Below are 20,994 nucleotides of genomic sequence, written 5' to 3'. Positions count from 1 at the left end.
AGATACTGTGTAAGAATGTGTTTGTACATGAGTGTGTACATTATATGAGTAAACGTTATTTCATATATATGTGTAAGGGAATATGTATAGAGAGGAAGGGAGAAAAATGTATAAGTATATATGTGATAGTTTCATTGTAGCTAGGGTCAGAAGGGACCTGAACAGATCATCTAACCTGACCCCCTGCCACAGGCAGGAATGAATGCTCGGTTCACAAGACCCCAGACAGGTGATCATTGAACCTCCTCTTGAATTTGCCCAAAGTAGGGGCGAGGACCACTTCCCTGGGAAGCTGGTTCCAGATTTTGGCCACTCTAACTAAAATATTGTCTTCTGATCTCTGACCTAAACCTATTCTCCATCAGCTTATTACCATTGTTCCTCGACACCCCAGGTAGTGCTGGGGAGAAAAGGGCTCTACCTATTTGCTGTTGATCTCCCCTGATGAGTTTGTAGGCAGCTACCAGGTCCCCCCTCAGCCTCCTCTTGCTGAGGCTGAACAGGATCAGGTCCCTCAGTCTCTCCTTGTAGGGCCTGTCCTGCTGCCCTCTCACCAAGTGGTGAGATAATGCTGGGTATGCATGAATCTATGAATATGTGTACATGTCAATGTGCATATCTGTGAAAGTGTGAGAGTGTTTGTACAAGTTTGTTACGGCATTTCTGACAAACTTCCTTTGAGGCATAGCCATTGTTTTAGTGGTTTGTATCCTGAGCTTAGCCCTTCAGTCCTAGCCTAATTACGGAGTCAGCTGTTTAAACAAGCACACTGGATATTCTCCAAATAACACAGATGGAACGTGGATTTTCTTACAATTCAGGTCCCAATTCAGGGGCCAAGAAAATCAATGATTGGTTTTTTTGCTGGTTTATTTATTTATTTTACTGACTTCAGTGAGTTTTAGCTTTGGCTTTGCCTAGTGCAAAGGGTTTGAAAAGATCTTAGTAGCCCACTGAAAACAGTGGAAGCTTGGACCAACAGTGTCTGATCCATGACATCTAAATAAGTGCCCAGTCCAGTCACCCCCGCTGCCACACACACACTTCTGTTGGCTATTTTTTACTCATGCCAACAGAGCAGAGTAGGTAGGGATAGATGGTAGTGTATAAACTATACCTTGAGGAGGTGCCAAGCGCAGTGATAAGAGCCTGTAGAAGGCCTCCAATGAAAACCCAGGGATTCTTCTGGGTGACGATGAAGTACAGCAGCGGCAAGACACAAAGGGCATGGATGAGCAGTCCCACGATGACAGTGACTGTGTACATCCCCAGCTGGCCCCCCATCACTGCTAAGTCATCCATCTCCAGAATTTTTCCAGCAATTAAAAACATTATCCCAACTGGCGCATACCTGTTATCAAAACACAGAAGCCAAGTACTTAGAGCTGGCATCCATATTGTCACACCAGTCCTAGCAAACACTACCAGGAGAACGTCACATTATTTGAGGGTACTCAAAGGCACAATAACATGTGAAGTCATTAAATGGTTCTATGACTGACCCTCCCTAGCAAGCAGAGGGATAGCAGGGAACTGGCATACTTTAGAATCCAGACTTAACTGGCAAGCAATGTTTGCTCATCTGTCAAAGAGCCTGGTCATCTGCTGAATGCATGGATTGTGCATTGTGGGGGATTCTCTTCTTTCAGTGCAGAAGCCTTGCTTTCCATCTCCCCTGGCATCTAACTCCCAATAACCCTGGCTTTTCTGCATGGTGGGCTCCATAAGCATGTGCACTCTCCCCTCTCCTCCAGGTCTTCCTCACTGGGGGTTGGAGACAGGGCTTGTCTGGGGATAGGTACAAGCAGCTGCATTATTGATAGTGGCTAAACTAATATTTTTATTTATGCACTTATTTAATTGTGGTAGTAGGTGGCGCTAGGAATGGGGATATATAGATGCCTGAAATTGGGTCCTGGCACTAGAGAAGAACATGGGGATGAGCATGAAGTTGTATTTAAATGATGCTTGCATTGGTCTTACAACATTTTCTCAAGCTGGGACTTGTCACCTCTATCTCATAGGTCCCATTTCCCCTATAATATCTCCCAGGCTGGGTTTATGGTTCCCATGAGAACCAATGAGAAGTAGCAGGGCTGAGACAGAATACAAGCCTTACTCCTAAAATGGAGATCACAGGACAGTGAATTACCTTCAGGTAAACAAGACTTTGGTTTCACACCCACCCATGTACAAACTCCGGCTTTGCACTCCAGTAGCTCTGAGCTCCAGTATCTCAGGCTCATTTTCAAGGTTGGTCACAGGACAGGAATCATATGCAAGGGACTCGAGCAAAACACAGCTCATTCTTGAAGGTATCAGGACTCCAATTCAATCTGGGAGATTTGTTAAAGTTTAGTTAAGTAGACTTTACAAACATCCCATATTTCAATATTCTTTGTGGCCTTACTATTAAAGACATTCCCAGCTAGAGGCAGATACCAGGTCTTTTGTGGGAAAGCCTGTTATTGGGAGATTCTTACTCAGTTCTGATAAAGGTTTGGGTAATGCACTGCACTTTTAGCATCTATTGGACCAGCTGAACTTAAGGCATCTGACCTTTGGAGGCTCCCCCTTCCTTTATTTCTCCTGAATAGCTCCTGGCCCTGCCATAACCAAATGCCCTGTTTCATGGGTTTCAGCCTTTGAAGACGTTCTTTCCTTCAGATGGTCATTTCTGAAAGAAAAGTATTTTAAAGGATTTTAAATTCAATGCTCAAAGAAAGGAGCTATTGATTACAACTCTAGGTAAACCAGACACAGGAAAAGTGATCCTCACAATAATCAGCATTAAGTAGGCTTTAATGCTTGTTTGTCTATATGGTGCAAGAAATGTGATGTGCTTTTTCCTTCTGAATCACTAGAATAGTCACCATTTTTCAATAGACATTATTAGCACACTAGACTGCCTAAGCATAAAGACCATGGATGCCAGTCCTGTTGCTTCTATCAGTTCATTGAGAACGTTATTTTTGTGTCACTTAAACCCAAAGGTTTGTGGTACAGGGTTGTGCTCAGGGCCGTGTGCTCAGGGTCAGACCACCTTTGGGAATCAGGAAGCAGTTTTAACCGGTAGTCAGACTGTTATGGACTGGAGAGGGGAGGGGAGGAGCGGTGGGGGGAGAGGGTTTGCCTTCTTCTGGAGTGGGAAACAAGGCCCTCTCCTTGTAGCTCTCAATTCTCTGAAATTGTTCAGGTCCCTTGGACAAGCTGTGATCCAACATTCTCTCCACCGCAGCGGCGGACTGACGGGTGGGGGCCCTGGTTTGGGGTGGGGGGCACCAGCTGGGCCCTTCAGAGTTCTTATTGTGCAACGTGACTAAGTCAGAGCCGGGCCGCCCTATCCTGCAGAACCTGTGGCCACAGGCGCCCTGCAGCCAAGGGGTGCCCTGCAGCCATGAACACTCGAAATCAGTGCCATAGCAAGGGGGGTGGGCGGTTGCCACCAGTCCGCGTTGCCGCTGCCAGTTTCACATCTGGTCACTTGCCACCCCCTCCCCCCTCCACCCCCCACTGGCTTCACGACCCCCCCCACTTCTTTGTATCAGGGAGCCCCAAAAAACTGTGGGCCAACTCTGCTTTAAGTATTGCTACAAGAAGGATGGTGGGGGAGTAGGGGATGCAAATACAAGTATTGGCTCCTGGGCACTGGAGACCCATGATACATCACTGCTCCACCATATCCTTTGCTTTGACCACTTCCACACCATTCTTGCTCTGTGCGCGCGCGCACACGCACACACACAAATACGCACACTGAGTTTTGAGCTCTACACACCAGCTCAACTCTCCATGTTTTTCATGCTACTTCAAGAGGTGAGAGGGAGGTGGGAAAACTGTGTTGGTCATGATGGCCAGCAGTAGCAAAACAGTGAACATTTAGAATGCCAGAATCAGATCTGGGGCTAGCGTACTGCAGAGTAGATCTACAAATCCCTCTGCAGCATGTGACTCTCAGAAGTTTGCATGCATGTATAGCTGATGATTCAAAAAGGCCAGTTTTCCAAAGCTGAGAGAAATCGAGGGGGAAAAATGCAAGGAAAAAAATGAAACTTGGGTGTTCTTTAGGCAGAATGTATTACATGGCCACAAATAGGCATGATCTTACAGTCAAGAGAGTAGCTAGCTTTGGCTAAAAGCTCTTCCTAATTCATCAAACTGAAGGCAGCAATTAGAACAAAACACTATGTAACAAATAGGTAAAAAAGGATGGCAACTGATATAACTTAGAGTTGTAAGGAATAGAAAATTTGTAACGGAAACTAAAAATAACAGGGAAAAATCTACAGTATAAAGGACTGAAGACAATAAGAAGCATTTTTTAAGTGTGCTAGGGCCAAAAAAATCTGACAATAGTATAGACTCACTGTTACTAATGTGAAAAAAGGCAGGCATGTTTGGTAAATATTTCTGTTCTTTGCTGGGAAAGAAGCAGGATGAAGTAATTTCCAGTCCACTGGCAACCATGGAGATTTATTAGAGGACACCTTTAGATAAACGTTTTTAAATAAGTTGGCCTGAATAACTTGCACTGAAGACTGCTAAAGAAGCTGGTTGAGGAGATTTCTGGCCTGCTAATTTTTTGTAATAAGTCTTGGAATACCAGGGAAATTCCTGGACACTGGAAAAATACCAAAGTTGTGTCAGTGTTCATAAGAGGTAGAAGGGAATTTTAGGATTAACGTATTTTCAGTCCTGGACAATAATGGAAAAGCTGTTGTGACATTCAGTTAATACAGAATTAAAGGCTAGAAATACAATGAATGATAATAAGTAAGGGTATATAGAAAATAGATTTTGTCAAGTAAACCTGATCTCATTCTCTGGGGTCATCTGATGCAGAGCCATAACTACCAAGGTCTGTACTCTGGGTGGCAATGGCAACTGCCATTCTTGCACCCCTATAAGTGGGCTCCTGGAGCCAGTGCCCTGGTTGCACAACCTTCATTACATCACTGGTCAGGTGTTTGGCTGATCACTCAAAAATCTAAACATATTACTAGCTAGCACATGTTATTCTTATAAGCACCATACAATATATACAAAACTGTGTTAAATGGATTAAGAATCAGCTAGTTGATAGATCTCCAAATGTAGTTGTCATTAGGGCAATAATAGAACGGGGCTGGAGGATTCTCACAAAAAAATACTGAACAGTAGTGTTGGAAGGAACCTCCAGAGGTCATTTAATGCAATGCTCTGCCTGAGGCAGGATCATCTGTATCCAAACCATCCTATACAGAACCACGGCTTATCTATGGGACAGATCAGGCCCACAACCCCTCTTCCCTTTCCTCTCCCCTCCCACTCCTCTAGCATACCCAATCTGATGGCCACTCAAGCAAGTCTGAGTCTTATGATGCTTGTGGCATGGATCTCAGAGAGACAGGAATGGACACTAATGCAGGGGCGGAAAAAATACAGTCCGTGGGCCATATCTGGCCCACCAGGCCATTCTATCCAGCCTGCAGGGCCCCTAAAAAAAAATTGAAAATAATATATCTGCTCCTGGCTGCCTGTCAAAGTTGACAGAAGTCAGGGGTAGTAGGATCCAGGGGAAGCTGCTGGCAGGATCAAGCAGAAGCAAGGCCTGGTGGCCTGTCCCCCCAACCCCAGCCAGAAGCCCCAGGTGAAGCAGAGGCTTCTGGCCTGGGTCCCTGGGGCTGTTCCTGCCTCCCTGTGCCAGAGGGAAATTCAGATAAGAAGGGGGAGGAGAGGAGAGGCAGGGGAGGACTGTGGGTGATCACCCCAGTCCTCAGGGTTGGTTTGAGCCAGCTACTGTGGTACTGGTGCTGCAGCCGGGAGCCACATGGTACCATAGCAGCTGGCAGGAGGTGGAGAGGAGTGGCAGCAGCTACAGGCAGAGAAGCTATGAAAGCAGCAGCAGGCATGGGGAAGGGACAGTGAATGGGCACGTGGAGCTCAGCAGCAGCTGGGTGGGAGCACGGGGTGCTTGATGCTCCTGCTATTTTAAGAGAAGGCAGGCTACTTGAGAAGCAGCCTGCAGGTATGCTAGGGGGCAATTAGGAATCATATGGGCTACAGGAGCTGGATTATCAGGATATAAGTTCAGAGATGGAGCTGGGCAGGCGATCGAGCCATGAGAGCCATGGGAAGAGGAACTCCTGGGCAGCAGGGCTCCTGGTTAACATCTGAGCTGGGTTAAGCAACCTTGGTGATTTGTGGAAGGCATTAAGGGAAGGTAAGGATGTCCCAGCTGGCCCAAGAGAGAGGGACCAGAGGGCTCAGCAGGAGAGCAGGGCCAGGGACACAGAGAGAAAACAAAGGACCAGAGGGCCCAGAAACAGAGCAGGGGGCTGGAGGGCCTGAGGAGCAGGTAGGGCCAGAGTGCCTGTAGGTCTCTCTGGCCTAGGAGCAGAGTCAGGGTTCAGGAGGGGCTGAAGACCAAGAAAAGGCCACAGCCAGAGACTGGTGGAGCTGGAGAGCTCATGGGTCTCAACTGGTCTAGGAGTGGGGTCAGGGTCTAAGGAGAATTGCCAAAGGCATGGCCAGAGACTGAGGGGGCCAGACTGCCCTTAGTCCAAAGAGGAACTAGTGTAAGAACAAACAGATCCAGGAGCCCATAGCCTGTAGGGACGGTTATGATTTAATTAGTGTGTGTGATATCTGTGACTCATGGGCGTGGGTACTGGGGGGACAGAGCCCACGTAATTATCCCTTAAGGTGCAGAGTGAAGACACCTGAGGTCAGAAGCGTGAGATCAGGCTTGAGAAACCCTGGAACAGCCTCCCATTTTCTAAAATCATAAGAACATCAAGGCATGGCAGAAAAGGAGAAAGGGAGATTGCCCAGGGACAGCAAAAGAAAGTGAAGTTGATAAGGGCTAAAGGGGCTACAGGGGCATCACAGCCACCTCTGGAGCAAGACACTGTTACACTGCCACAAGTAATGCAGGGGACCATGGTGGCCAACATCCTTCTGCTCGCAAAGGTTATTACAACACACGAGAGATCCAAGGAAGAGATTCAGGCCCCCTGCTACAAAAGAAGGCATAAACCTCACAGTCCATATCAATCTGACCATGAGGTAAAAGTCCTTCCTTACCCCAGATACGACTGTTGGTCTGACCCCAAGTGGAAGCATAAGGCTCTCTTACCAGGAACCTCTGGGCTTCAGTTCCAGCAGCAGTACTGGCACACCCCAGTTAAAATCCCCAGCCTTGGCTGCAGCCAACATCTGATACCTCTGGGAAGGCTTAAAAGAAGCTGGGGGAGAGGGGAAGAGGGCAGAATGGGGAGCAGAATTTCCTCTCAGCCCCATGCAGCAACCAACAAAGCACAGAAGCATGGGAAATACTGATGCAGGCATAGTTATGCCTAGAACATCCCTGACCATTGGCTGTTTAACTTCTTTGTGAACACCTCCAGTGATGGAGTCCACAGCCTCCCTAGGCAGTCTATTTCTCTGCCTCACTGTTCTACTAGTGCAAAAGTTTTCCTTTATATCCAATATAAACCTACTTTGCTGAAACTCCAAGCCATAGATCCACATCCTACTCTCTGCAGCAAGACAGAAACGTGTTCTCCCTTCTTTTATGGCAGTCCTTCACATATTTGAAAACTGTTATCATGCCCCCCCTTACATACCTTTTCCATAAGCTGAACATGCCTAGCTCCTTCAGTCTTTTCTCATATGACTTGCCTTCCAAGCCTTTAATCATCTTTGTTGCCTACCTCTGGACTCTCTCTAACTTCTTCATGTCCTTTTAAAAATGTGGAGCCCAGAACTGCACACAGTACTCCAGAAGAAGCCTAACCAGTGCTGGGTAGAGAGGCACTATCTCCTCTAGTGTCTTGTACCTAATGCTTCTGTTAATGCATCTCAAAACCGTATTTGTCTTCAGTGCAGCTTCAACATGCCACAGACTCATACTGAGTCTGTGATGCACCAATACTCCCAACATCCTTCTCTATAGTTCTGCCATCCACCCATCCATTTTGTATTTGTATTTTTTATTATTTTTCCTGAGATGCAGTGTCTTGCATTTGTTAGCATTGAACTTCATCCTGTTGGCTCTAGCCCAGCTTTCCAGTCGGTCTAGATCGTTCTGAATTGCGCTCCTGTCCTCCGGTGTGTTCACAATCCTTCCCATTTTTATCACCTACAAATTTGCTTTCTCTTCCAGCATTCAGATAATTTATAAACACACTGAACACCACTGGGCCCAGGGCTGACTCCTGTGGGACTCCATTTGCAACCTCCTGCTAGTCTGTCATTATTCCATTTATAATTATCCTTTGCTTGTGGCTATTGAGCCATTTGTCTGTCCACCTTGTAAGTAGTTTTGTCTAACCCATATTTTTCTAATTTATGAGAAGGTCATGAGGGATTTTGTCACAAGTTTTGCTGATGTCCTCATACACTAGATCCACTTTGTTACCTTCATCCACACAGGTAGTTATTTTGTCAAAGAAGGAGATCAAGTTTGTTGGGCATATTTTATTTTTAGTAAATGTATGCTGGCTGTTTGCAATCAGTCATTTCCCACAGATGTTTGAAAATGGAGTTCTTTATGATATGCTCCAGTAACTTGCTTGGTATCATGGTAAGGCTAACTGGTTGCTCTTTCTTTTTTCAAACAGGCATTATGTTGACCCTTTACCAGTTCTCTGGTACCTCACCTGATTCCCATGAATTCATAAATATTATTACCAAGGGCTCAGAGATCTCCTCTGCTCATTCTTTCAGTAATCTAGGATGAAATTCATCAAGCCCTCCTAACTTGAATTCATTCAGATCCATCAAAAGCTCTCTGTTTCTTTTGTTATTTCATCCCTCAGCTTGTCCCCTTCTTTATCCAAATGAACCTTATTAAGTATCTGGTTTCAGCTTAATATTTTGTGAGAACTGCAGTAAAATAGCTGTTGAGTAGCTCTGTGTTCTTTGCATCTTCTTTTAAGAGTTCTCCCTGGTTAGTTAACAGTGAAGCCACAGCTTCCTTGGTCTTTTTCTGGCCAGTATTCTTGTAAAACCTCTTCTTATTATCTTTAACTCCCCCCATGTAATGTAGACTGCTTCCACACGGTGCACCCTGGATACTGATAAATAGTCTACAACTTGATGTTGTCAAAACTGTCCTTTGGACCTCACAAGCCAATGATCATAAAGATAAATGAACATCAACAGATCACCACAGAGCTTTCAGATCCATAACATCAGGACCTCACTGTGCACCTGCCAACTCAATATTGAGGGGATAAGCAGAGCCCAAAGTAAATAAATTACTAATTTATTAGACAACACGCTTAGCAAGAGATGGTTCCAGATAACATTAAGAGTAGACCACATAAATTGAACACTGGATTCCTGCAAGGATCAGTCCTTCCGCCTCTGCTGTTTTAATCTTTATATTCATGACCTCCCAGGCACCTTCTTAAGAAAATTCATATATGTTGATGACACAGCCCTGGTTACACAACAATCTAGTTTCTCTAGAATAGAAATAATACTCACGTCTGATCTAAATACTTTAGATACTTTCTTTACACAATGGCATCTGTGCCCAAGCCCTGGGCAAATAGAAATGTCTACATTTCACTTGAACAATAAACAAGATAATTATCAATCCATTACTGCTTTCAAAAACCAGCTCCAATGTTATAACAGTACTCCTAAATATTTAAGGAATCATCCTAGATGGGAGACTGTCCTTTAAAACAAATCACTTAATTATAACAGCAGCTAAGTTACAAACTTGTAATACTTTGCTCCAGAAACTCACTGTGACTTCTTGGGGAGCTGATATTGATGCACAGAGAACAACAGCTTTAGTGCTGTTATTCCACTCTTTGGTGGAATACTGAGCCCCAATCTGATTAAACCGTGCTCATACTGGTAAGGTTGACATACAACTCAACCAAACAATGTGAATTATTATAGGAACAATCTGATTCATCCCTCTTCAGTGGCTACCTATTCTTACTAACGTGCATCCTCTCCCATTAAAAAGAAAAAATGCCTTAACTAAGTTATGGACTAAAATAAAAAATAACCCACAGCTGCCTATATGCAAAAGTCTCTTAAACCCTCCATGTCTGAGATTAAAATCTAGACATTCCGCTTGGAGAACAGCAATTCAACTTGAGCAAGACTCATTTAACATCCAAGATGCCTGGACGCAAGGGTGGCCCAATTCACCCCTTAATACAGAAATCATTATTACAAATCCCACCATTAGACCAGCTGGCTTTGATCTCCCTAGACATCTTTAGTCTTCTCTAAACTGAATCAGGACAAGACATGGAAGATGTGGATTTTTGTTGCATTGATAGGGCTGGACTAGCTCACGGAACTGCAACTGTGGTGGCCCATTTCAAACTTTGAACTGCATCACCGCTGAATGCCCTCTCCATGCATTTAACAGAAATCTACTGGATTTGCACAATATTACACCTGAGGCAAACAGTTGGCTGCAAAATTTGGACATAAAATTGTGAATATGTTTTTCCTTGTTCTGTTATCATTGCATCATCATATCCTTAAAAACAATAACACCCCCCCCAATTTTCCTCATCAAGTGAAGTCTCATTTTTACCTTTGTCTTCTGACTTTGTCCTTGGAAGTTCTTGTTATTTCCTGGTATGTCTCCTTGGTGATGTGCCTGTCCTTCCATTGCCTGTATACCTTCCCTCTGCTTTTGAGGTATGCTAGATGCTCCACATTGGCCTCTTTCCATTCTCATGTTTCCATCATGCCAGAATAACTTCTCACTGAGCTTTCAGTACTGTGCCCTTTAGAAGTTCCCAGCACTCCTGCACACCTTCATCCTTCAGTCTGTCTTCCCGTTGCGTCATGACTGTTAACTTCTTGAGTTGGTTGAAATCCACCTCTTTGAAATCTAGCATCTTAGCTTTGCTGACCTCATGTTCCCTCCATCTCAGGATCTTGAATTCTATCATATTATGATCACTTCTTCCCAAGTTTTCCATCACCTTCACATTCTCCACCAGTTGTTCCCTATTGATCAGGACAAGATCCAAGATAGAAGACCCCATAGTTGTATTCTCCACCTTCTGAAATAGAAAGCTGTTCGCACAGGTTAGCAATGGTCTCAGCATTTTGCACAGGCTGTATTGTTCTTCCACCAGATATTCAGAAAATAGAAATCTTCCATATGTACCATCTCATAACTTTTGGATAACTTTGAAACCTCTTTGAAGAGTGCCTCATCCACCTCCTCTTCCTGACTTGGTGGCCTACAATAAATCCCTATCAATATATTTATTGTACCTTTCACCTTTTGTCTTCACTCAAATATATTCTGGTCTACTATCTTGTTCCTCCTAAACTAGGGAACAAGTATATGTGTTTCTGACATAAGAGGTGATGCCACCACCTTTTCTCCCAACCGTTTCCGAACAGAATGCAGCCCTCAATGTTGATGTTCTAGTCATCAGAGCTTTCCCATCAAGTCTCTGTGATACCAATCAGATCATAGCTTTTCCAAAGGCTGTGACTTCCATCTCATCTTGTTTGTTCCCCATGCTTCTCACATTTGCATACATACATTAGATGTATTTTGCATTTCACCCTACTTGTTTCTCTTTTGCATCACTCGTTGCTGTCCTGTGGCTCTCTGACCCTTTCCTGCAGTTGAACTGCTTCTTCAGGACTTTTCTCCTATGAATTGTTTTCTCTGTGGCTGGAGGGTTTTGTTCACCATCCCTCATGCAACCTAGTTTAAAGCCCTCCTTACTAGGTTGGCCAGATGACTCCCAAAGATGCTCCAGGTAGACAGCACACCTCCTGTGACCCCATATTGTTGCTTCTGTTCCCTGCAGAAGGGAGAGACTTAACCATCCCCACTCTCCTCTTCCTTTCTGATGTAGTGACATTAGCACCACCATCTCTGGCACTCTGTATTTTCTGCTCTCTAGACTGCTGAGTCCTTTGGATCTTGCCTGTTGATGTCCTCATCTCTGCCTTTTCCTCAACTGCTCTACTGCAGAGTGTTCGAAAGCAGTTGCTGAGTACAATCTGTTTTTCTTGAATTCTGGGGACACTTTCTTCTAGCAGTCACATGTTGCCACTTCTCTTTTCCCTTTGGTCTCTCCACTATCAGCCACACATAACCCCTGCCCATATAATCTTCCTCTTCCTTGAAAAAATTCAGCATGGATATCTGTGCTTCTAACCTTTCAATTTTTTCCTCCAAGGCAGACACCAGCTCACACCTGACCCTCTGGGAAGAACATGAACATGGCACATGCAGGTCACAACTGCTGATCCAGTCTCCATTTATGCCTCCTTTGCTCTCTGGAGGATGCCTAGGCTATAAAAAACAAAAGCAAAGAAAAAGAAAAGAGCAGAAAAAACATGCACATGCTTGCGCATGCATGCATACACACACATGCAGACAGAGTCTCCTGCTCCTTCCTACCATGAACTCCCAGGTGAACTCCCTCTCTGTTGGCTGCTCTCTCTGTGTTTGCAAGGAGCTGCCTTTAAAAGGCTGCCTAGCCTAGCTTCACTCCTCAGTCAGCGAAACCAGCTGCACTTGAAGTAGATAACTCGCACAGAGCTGGGAATGAAAATCCTGAAAGCTGTCACTCCAGGGGAAAAACAAAATAAAAAGCAAGGCACAAATCAAACACCCTAAAACCACTAATTAGATGCCCAGGGTCATCAGCATCCAGAAAAGTCTCCTCAAGGCAGTCCTACCAGCGATCTGCTTCTCTTACAGCAGCCCCAAGGCAAACTTTCTCTGTTTGCTGCTTCTCCATTCCTTCATGGGAACTGAGGGATCTACAGACAGCAGGAATAAGTCTGCTGCTCAATGCCCAGCCTTAAAGATGTAAAAAGACATTCCATTCCACCTGGAAGAAAACCTTTTGTTCCAGGATTCAACAGAGTACAAGCCTAACTGTCTGAAAGTGTTAACACCTTTTCCTGGGACAACGCTGTGTAGTCTGTAAACTAATCTCTGCTCATTCAAGTTAATTGACATCTATTCCAGAGACAAGCCTATCGGGGGCAAGGATGCAATTTGGAAAGACTATATGTGTAAAGGGCTAGCCCACTCCCATTTACTCTTGGTTTTGACTTGGATTAGTCCTTAGATTTCTAAACAATGAAGCTGTCAGCAGATGTAGAGAGGTGAATTTTCTTTAAAATATTCAGTAGTGAGACTGATACTGAAATATGTTTAAGCATTTCCACAAGGAGAAAATACCAGATTCAAATGGACTATTTAATATGGACAAGAATGACTAGCTTGAAGACGAACCTAGACAAACTCAAATTAGAAGTGGGGATCTTTTTTTTTTTAAATCGGGGTCTTGATTAACCATTGGAACAAATGACCAATGGAACAAGGGGACTTTGTTTCATTTGATGTCTTCAAGTCAAGGCTTGTATGTCTTGATGACAGATATTTTCTTAATCTAATGCAAGTTATTGGGCTCTAAGCAGGTGTTACTGATGAAGCATAATAGCCTGTGATAAACAGTGTGTATTATCACCCCTTCTCCCTTGGGTATTTAATATCTTGACTAATGCATGCAGAGTCCTGAAGAATGACTGAAACAATCCTCAAAAGGGAAACACCTCGGGCTTCTGGCTCACATAAAGGGGCCAGCGAGATGGGCTCAGACCATCCTGGAGGAGACATACCTCCAGGTCCTGGATCACAGAGGGAGTCCATGTCTTCTCAAAGGTTGAGGTTTGCTTCTTCTCATTCTACTCTGTGTGTGAGGTCCTTCATCTTGTAGCCCTGTCTGTCACTCCAAGCAATGGTGCTGCGGATAGCAGACTCCTCCTCACTATCTAGCTCATCCAGTATAAGAGGAAAAAGGGAGGCTTCAAGTGGGAGGGGATCGTGTAAGACTGATTGGCCCCCTGCCCCTAATTCCTCCCCGCCATCCACTCCCATGTCACTCTTCCTAGCCACCACCCTTCCATCTCACTGCACTGAATCCTCATCTCTCCTTGCTCCCCCAAATCTACCACCAAACTCTCTCACCCCTTTTAATCCTCATCTGACAACCATCCTTATTTAAGACTTTCCTATTACTTCCTTTCCTCTCTGCACCTTTGCAACCCTCACACTCTCCACACTCACTGCACTCTTCCCCCAGAATTATAAGAAACTCTAAGGAGCAGCTAATTTTAACAGGAATGAGTAGTAGGAACCCTTGGACTAAATGACCCAGTTGGTTGTTTTTCTTTGATCACATTAAGTCCAACTTTTTGGAATATGTAATTATATTATCCTAAATGCTTACTAGTCTTTCTCTTTAATTAAACAACTGTTATTTGTTTATAATACTTAAAAAGTAATATATCTAAGTCTGTACGTGGATTTTAGAGCATTTTAAAATAACACTCAAGCCAGAGACTTCAGTCTCAAGAACAAAATGTCCAAAAGTGCTTTGCAGTATACAGACAGACGAACAAGAAGCATGCACAAGAGACAGTCAAGAGTTGCTCTCAAACTTTCAGAACATAGGTCAAATTCAGGGTCAAGGACTACAGTATCTAACTTTGAGTTATCTAGTTACTATGAAACAAGACTGCCTGAAAGTTACTTAGTTTCAGCTCCTAGGGGCAGGAGTGCAGCCCACCTTATCCCCGCACACAGCTCTTGTGCAATCTGGGAGCTGTAGTCTAATGCTTTTTAACCAGGGTGCTGCAAATTGTTCCCTGGTATGCTGCGAGAATTCTGGAATAATGAAAAGAAAGTTCTCCAGACTCCTACCGATAACGAATAAGCCATGTTGATGAGATATTCACAGAAAACTTGCGCATGTGTTGGCTGTGGGGGAGAGAAAGAACCAGCCAAGAAGAAAGAAATTCATGTACTGCGCATGTGTTGGCTTTGGGGGATGCACAATTTGCGAACCTCTGAACAGCTGTTTCACAGAATTTTACCACGGTAATGAACTACAATGAGCTTATGAGTGTGGGGAAGGGGAATGCTTAAATAGGTGCGCCACAGAAAAATTTTATTAATCTAAGTGTGCCTTGGGCTGGAAAAGGTTGGGAAACACTGCTGTAGTCCACAGGACCAAGCAAAGCAGCAGCCAGACTTGGCGTCTTAGGAGCCCCTGTGGCAGCGGCTCCTTTAGGCTGCTGCTGCCAGTGTCTCCACTGCTGCATTTGGCCCTGCTTCCCAGGCACCCCAGTCCATCTACCCTGCACCTACAGCTACAGGCACCGGACAGAGTGGGTAGGCAGGTGGGCAGGGTGTCCATGGAGACTAGCCCAGGACCCCAGCAGGTAGGGCATGTTCAGTTGGGTGAATGTGATGGGGCCATAGGCAGACAGGGAGCGGTATCCAGGAGCAGGGCAGGTGGGACTGGGGCCAGGATCATGGGAAGTGACAGCTTGGGTCTGGGGCAGAGCCGTGATCCACTCCCCACATGTCCCTGCAACATAAATATGACATCAGGGATAAAAGGGAAATAAAACTGAAGCAACTGAGAGAGGAACCTTTTCTCTCCAGGTAATGTAACATTCTAGAATTTGGCTGTTCATGTTTATAGCTAATTAATGCCTCATCAGAACAATGGGGCATGGGCCGCAGGCCCCCCACTTCGCTTCTCACCAGATGATAATGGCCACCAGCTTCATGATGGCTTCATTGAGGCAGTTGAAGAACTCCTGCAGGGCCCGTCCCTTCTGTTTCATGCCACCGATTACTAAACCAAAACACACAGAGAATACGACCAGTCCCAGTGCGTTCACCCCATTTGCTGAGCCAGGGACAGGAATGATCTCCTCAAAGGTCAGCACCTCCTGGATGCTCCCGAGTGCATGTGTGACATTCTCCAGGATGCCAGTGACATTCTCAGGCACAGAGATCTGAGTGGTGGTGGCATCTGCTGTGGCGGTGCTGTTGTGAAGGACAGTTCTGGTGAGGACCCTGGTGTTGTACTGGGTCTTGTACTGAAATGATACATATTATTAGCTGCAACATAAATCTGGACATCTCCATAGCTCCTCCCAATTAAACCCCAAAAAAGCAGAGTCCCCTGAACTCATTTTATTTGAATGGGTTCAGCTTACCAAACAATGCAGTTCATTCTGTATGAGAAGTTTAACTCCGCATGGGATTGTATCTTCCTTAGTGGCCTAGTCGAGTGACCCTAGAAGTCTGCTATTTATACCAGCAATGGAGTCAACCCTGAAGCTCAACTCAAGGTGCCTGACAGTATACTGTGGACCATTTATACTACTCCCACAATTACAGACACTGAAAAGTTGCAAAGCAGCTCTGGAAGAATTCCCTCTATTTGCAGGCAGTGAAGATCTGACATCTATGGCACCATACTGCTTCCACTTAGGCCCCTGGAAAGATGCAAGCTGCAGGCAGGAAGAGGACTGCCCAAAGCAATCCTTGATTTGGCAGTTCTGAGTTGTCTACAGACAAGTTGGAAAGGCTGTCTGCAGGTTACTCTGATTTAAACAAGCATCTACAGTAGCCTCCAAAGCAAACTGTGGGAAGTACAAAAGTGGCAGTCAAGCCACCCTTGTTCTTGGGCCTCCAAAGAGGCAACATAGACAGTCTATTCTGCATAGGCTTAAAGAATAAGAGTGCTGGGCAGGAGAAAGCAAGCCAGGCAAATTGGCATCCATACCTGTTTGAAGCAGGCTTCCACTAGATTAGGTGGGAACATATTCCTGCAGCAGACAAAGCAAAAAGACAGTTATGATCCTATTTGGCTTGAAATCAGGTTAGCAGGCTTTTTGCCTAACAGTCTTAGTATTAAATGCTGGCTCCCTTCAGGACACTTAGGCTTACTCAAAAGCCAGATCAATCTGCTGTGGCAGAAAAGTCTCTTTCTTCCTGACTGAATCACCTAAAAGAAAACAGTGATGTCCTGATCTTAGACCATCTATACACTAAAAACGCAGCAAGATCAGAGTTCCTCTCCCAGTCTCATGAACCATAAATGATCATTCCCTGGTTAGAGATCTCTGTTCTTGCTCTTACTCCAATATACCCAGCACAAGTACCAATTATGTTGGAGGGCCAAACTGTGTCTCCTTCTTGGAGGGTCCTAGATGCAGCATATTAGTGGGAGACAAAGGCTACAGGATTTGGCAGTTCTGTCTCTGAGCCCTGTTCTTACACAGACTGTACTTCCCCACTGATTCAAAGTATACCCCATGGTCCAGAAACATAAGAAATAGAAGGCATTGACATACATAACACTCAGAGTGGGTTAAAAGTGGTTTAAATCTGAAGCAGAGAGACATACAAGCCTGTTACATCAGTTTAAAGCTACCAAGAATGATTCAAAAGCATACCTGGAAAACTGAGTATTGTTTTGAACTGGTTCATTGTGAACTGGTTAGGTATCATGTCCGGACCCCAAGTGGTCCTGGTTAGTCCTTCAAGGCATCCCACATTCCTTCTTTTCACTCCCCACCCCTGGCTTTGGTACAAAGGCAAAATTCTATTGTCCTCCCCTCCCCTACGTTTTTGCCCGCTTTTTTGGCACTTTTTATGAATAAGCCACCTTGCACTATTTACTCAATAAAAAACAAAGTGTCTTCACTCCCTACTCAATTGCAGCCCCTAATCATGCCTCCCTGGTTCCTGAAAACTGAAAGGCCTGGGTCCAAGCACTTCCCCTCCAAATCAGACAAGGACACTGCAGACTTTGGCCAACTGCAGACTAATGAAGTTTATTTACCTCGTATGTTTTAGAAGAGAAGGGAAAGCAGAAAAGTGAAAATGCCTCCAGTTATAGGTCACCCAGCCCCTTAAGCCACCAAAGCATGGGTGTGAGCACTCCTACCCTCCGGTGTTGAAGTCACAGCACTTCACAGAATTGTGAACTGGTTCCAGTCACTGACATTTTGGAACAGTTCAATTGTTACATGTGTCCACGTCCAGAAATTGGCTATCAGATCAGTGACGGGCCAGGGGTGCTGCCACTGTGCAGCTCCCAGCCTTTTTTTAGATGTTTCAGACAAATGAGGCTTCATCATTTAACTAAAGAGATTGTGGCAAGCTTTGTTGGCAAGCTCTGGCAGATAGAGGAATAACTTGAAAAGAGGCTCAATGCCATTTGCATTGCATTTGCTACTCCTGTAATCTGGCAGGCAGATCAGGGCCCCTCTACACCCCTGGGAGGGCTCTGGGGCTTTGCCAACTCTTCCCAGGGATACGGGGGGCCCCCAATCTGCCTGCTAGATCACAGGAGGCTGCTCCTGCTGCCTGGGACAGTGCTGGGTGCAGCCCACACCCAGTGCCAGGAAGATTGCTGCTGCTGCTGGCCCCACCCAGCACCAGAAGCCTCCTGTCATCGAGCAGGCATCCCCGGGAGGGCTGCGGCGGCTGTGCCGGACTGCTCCTGGGGATACAGGCCCCCGATCTGCCTGCCGGGGCCAGTGGCAATCAGGGCCATCCCTAGGGGATGTGATAGCCCCTGCAGCCCTCCCGGGAGTGCGGGCAGGCCCCCAGTCTGCCTGCCAGATGACAGGAGGTTGCTGCTGCCAGCTGGGACTGGCACTGAAGCCAAGTAAGCCTGGCTTGGAAACTCGACACGTTTTGAAACGTTCCAAGTGCCCTTGTTTTGTTTCATAGATGTTTCAAAGGCCTTTCTTTCATTTTGATTTCACTGTTTTGAGCTCAAAATGCATCGAAACAGATTTGAAATGAAACACCGGGCAAAATTTTGCACAGCCCTACCAAGCAACTGCAGTGCTGGGCTTCTTCCTGCAGTACTCCTGGGGCTCTAGCACCACGGATCTCGCCCCTGTGGCTTGGCTGCCACAGGGGAGCCTTGATAAGGTCCCTTATCAAGGCTGTGGGACAGATGACCCAGCTCAATGAGATGGATTTCAGTCCAAAGGATGTATGTTTGACACCCCTGTTCTACAGCTACAGAATGAATATTCAGAATGGTTTTCAGTGCAGTAAGGTCAGCTTATCACAAGGCATGCTCTTACCCTAAACCAACTTATACTCTTACCTCACCAGGTCCATGAAGGCATCAGTTGTTTGCACCTGCTCAATTTTCCCCTCCCGATGGAGTTTGTCCTTGGTTCCTTTGCCTGGATGGATGATGATCACCATAAGTATGCCAATGAAGACTGCTATGATGGTGGTCACCATGTAGTAAATTACAGCCCGCATTCCCATTTTCCCTGAAGCTTTACCATCCAGTGAGGCCATACCTGGGAAATGAAAAACAAGGCAAGAGTGTCTAGTTTGTTAAATTATACATGGGGAGTATGGGGGAGCCAGAAGCAGACTCTGAGGAGTGAAGAGGAATGTGGAGTGCAAGAGGCAGATGTTGAGATATGAAGGGGGATGTGAAATGGGGGGAGAAATGGCCCCAGCAGTATAAAAAGCTGCCCTGACAAGCAGCTCAGGGCTACTTGCTCTCAGGAGCTTCACCAAGTGGTGGGACCTGCTCCGTGAGGGTGTGGCTAGGGCACCCTAGTGGTTGATTCCATACTCCACCCTCATCCCACGAGCCCCTGGGGACCTCGGCTGGTGGCTCCTCAAGTGTGACAGGGTGCAGCTCCTCCATCTCCACCTCCAGAACCTCCCCTTGAGGTTCTGATTGAATTTCACCCCCCACCTTTTTTTCTTTGGTCACCCCATCCTCAGCCCCACCAAGTCCTGGGACCTCCTGGTCCTGGCCAAGTGGGCCCTGTACTTGACCAGGAAGGAGGATCTGGCCAGGAAGGTGCCTGGAGACTGTGGGGCTGCTTTACTTTCCCTTGTCCATGCACATTTCTGGGCAGAGCACCAGTGGGCGGCATCCACTGGCTTCTTGGATGCCTTTGAGGACAGGTGGGCTCTGCCTGGTGTCCCCTTCTGGCAAACTACTTTTCACATTTTGAACCTATAATCCCCACGTCACGCCTACCCTTTTCTATCTTCGTTGTCACACCCCTCCGGCGAATTTCTTTTCACGTTTTGACCCTTTGACCCACACAGCACTCCTATCCTGTTGTTTTTTTTAATTAATTCTCCCAATTATTCTGTTGTATCATCCATCCATTGGCCCCCTACTATAGGGGCTATTAGTTAGCCGTGTGGACCTCAGGGCCCATGATAGGGGCGATGCATAGGGGGTACATGCAGGTGCACATGCAGCCCCTGTGCATGGCGGTGCACCCCCTGCAAAAAGGTGCCACCAGCACTATCGGCAGTGCCTGCATGCAGTCGCCACTCATCACTGCACTGCCAGTACCGCCACTGGCGTCTGCAGGCAGTCCATGATCGCCCCCGGCTGCTGCCACCACTGCCAGCAGCACCTGTGGGTGGGTTGGCCTTTGCCATCCCCCACCCCGCTGCACCGCCGACAATGCCAGCAGTGTCTGCAGGAGCTCCCCCCCGCTCACCACCATCATTCCTGCTGCCGCCAGCACAGCCATGCCCCACCAGCCACTGGGGGCACATGCCATTCATGGCCCACAATAATTGGGTTATATAAATAGTCAGGAGCTTTTGGGGCCCAGACAATTGGTATCTGAGGACACTACCCCTTGTGCCAGCTGGATGGGTGAAGCAGCCCTAACTGAGAGTTCCCTGAACCCTCTACCCACTGCAGCAGTCTGGAAGTAGGGGCTGCTGCCTGGATAGGATATTCTGCCACATGTGACAGCATCTGGCCCCAAAGCTGCACCCCTGCCAGACTCGGACAGGGACTGCATGGCTGCAGCAGAAGCATCTGCAGCCCTGGGCCAGTTGCCAGTGGGCTGTGGCTGCACAGTTGGCCTTTGTGCGGCACTGCTGCCATGTGTGCCCGTGCCCTGCCATCTGGGCAGCTATCTCCCAGATGTTCTCAGCATGGTGGCCTGCTTTGAATTGTCAAAGCATGTCCTCCTGGCTCCAAATGGCCAGGAGGTCAGCCACCTAATTTGCCTTCCAGCTGGCCCCTAGGTGCCAGTCCTGAGCAGGAAATCTGCCTGGGTCCTGCCACTTGGAAGCCACGCTAGGAAATCTGGTCATCACACCGGACGACAAAGCCAACCTATTTAACAATTTCTTTGCCTCCATTTTCCTGA

The 20,994-nt window shown here is 46.3% G+C and overlaps 1 protein-coding gene across 1 annotated transcript in view; it reads right to left on the bottom strand.

Annotated features, from left to right (window-relative positions):
- The window catches only part of LOC109320517 (excitatory amino acid transporter 1-like), a 152,186-nt gene that overhangs the window by 13,086 nt on the left and 118,106 nt on the right, over positions 1–20,994 (bottom strand). Inside the window, exons 5-8 of the mRNA XM_019550658.1 lie at positions 18,945–19,149; positions 16,599–16,641; positions 15,566–15,906; positions 1,118–1,351 (exon numbers count right to left, since the gene is read on the bottom strand). Of these exons, the coding sequence (XP_019406203.1) occupies positions 1,118–1,351; positions 15,566–15,906; positions 16,599–16,641; positions 18,945–19,149 (823 nt within the window). The remainder of the gene's footprint in view (positions 1–1,117; positions 1,352–15,565; positions 15,907–16,598; positions 16,642–18,944; positions 19,150–20,994) is intronic.

The sequence above is a fragment of the Crocodylus porosus genome, unplaced genomic scaffold (assembly GCF_001723895.1).
Source record: "Crocodylus porosus isolate Cpor-Errol unplaced genomic scaffold, CroPor_comp1, whole genome shotgun sequence".
Lineage (NCBI taxonomy): Eukaryota > Metazoa > Chordata > Crocodylia > Crocodylidae > Crocodylus > Crocodylus porosus.
This window is presented reverse-complemented; position numbering and strand designations above follow the sequence as displayed.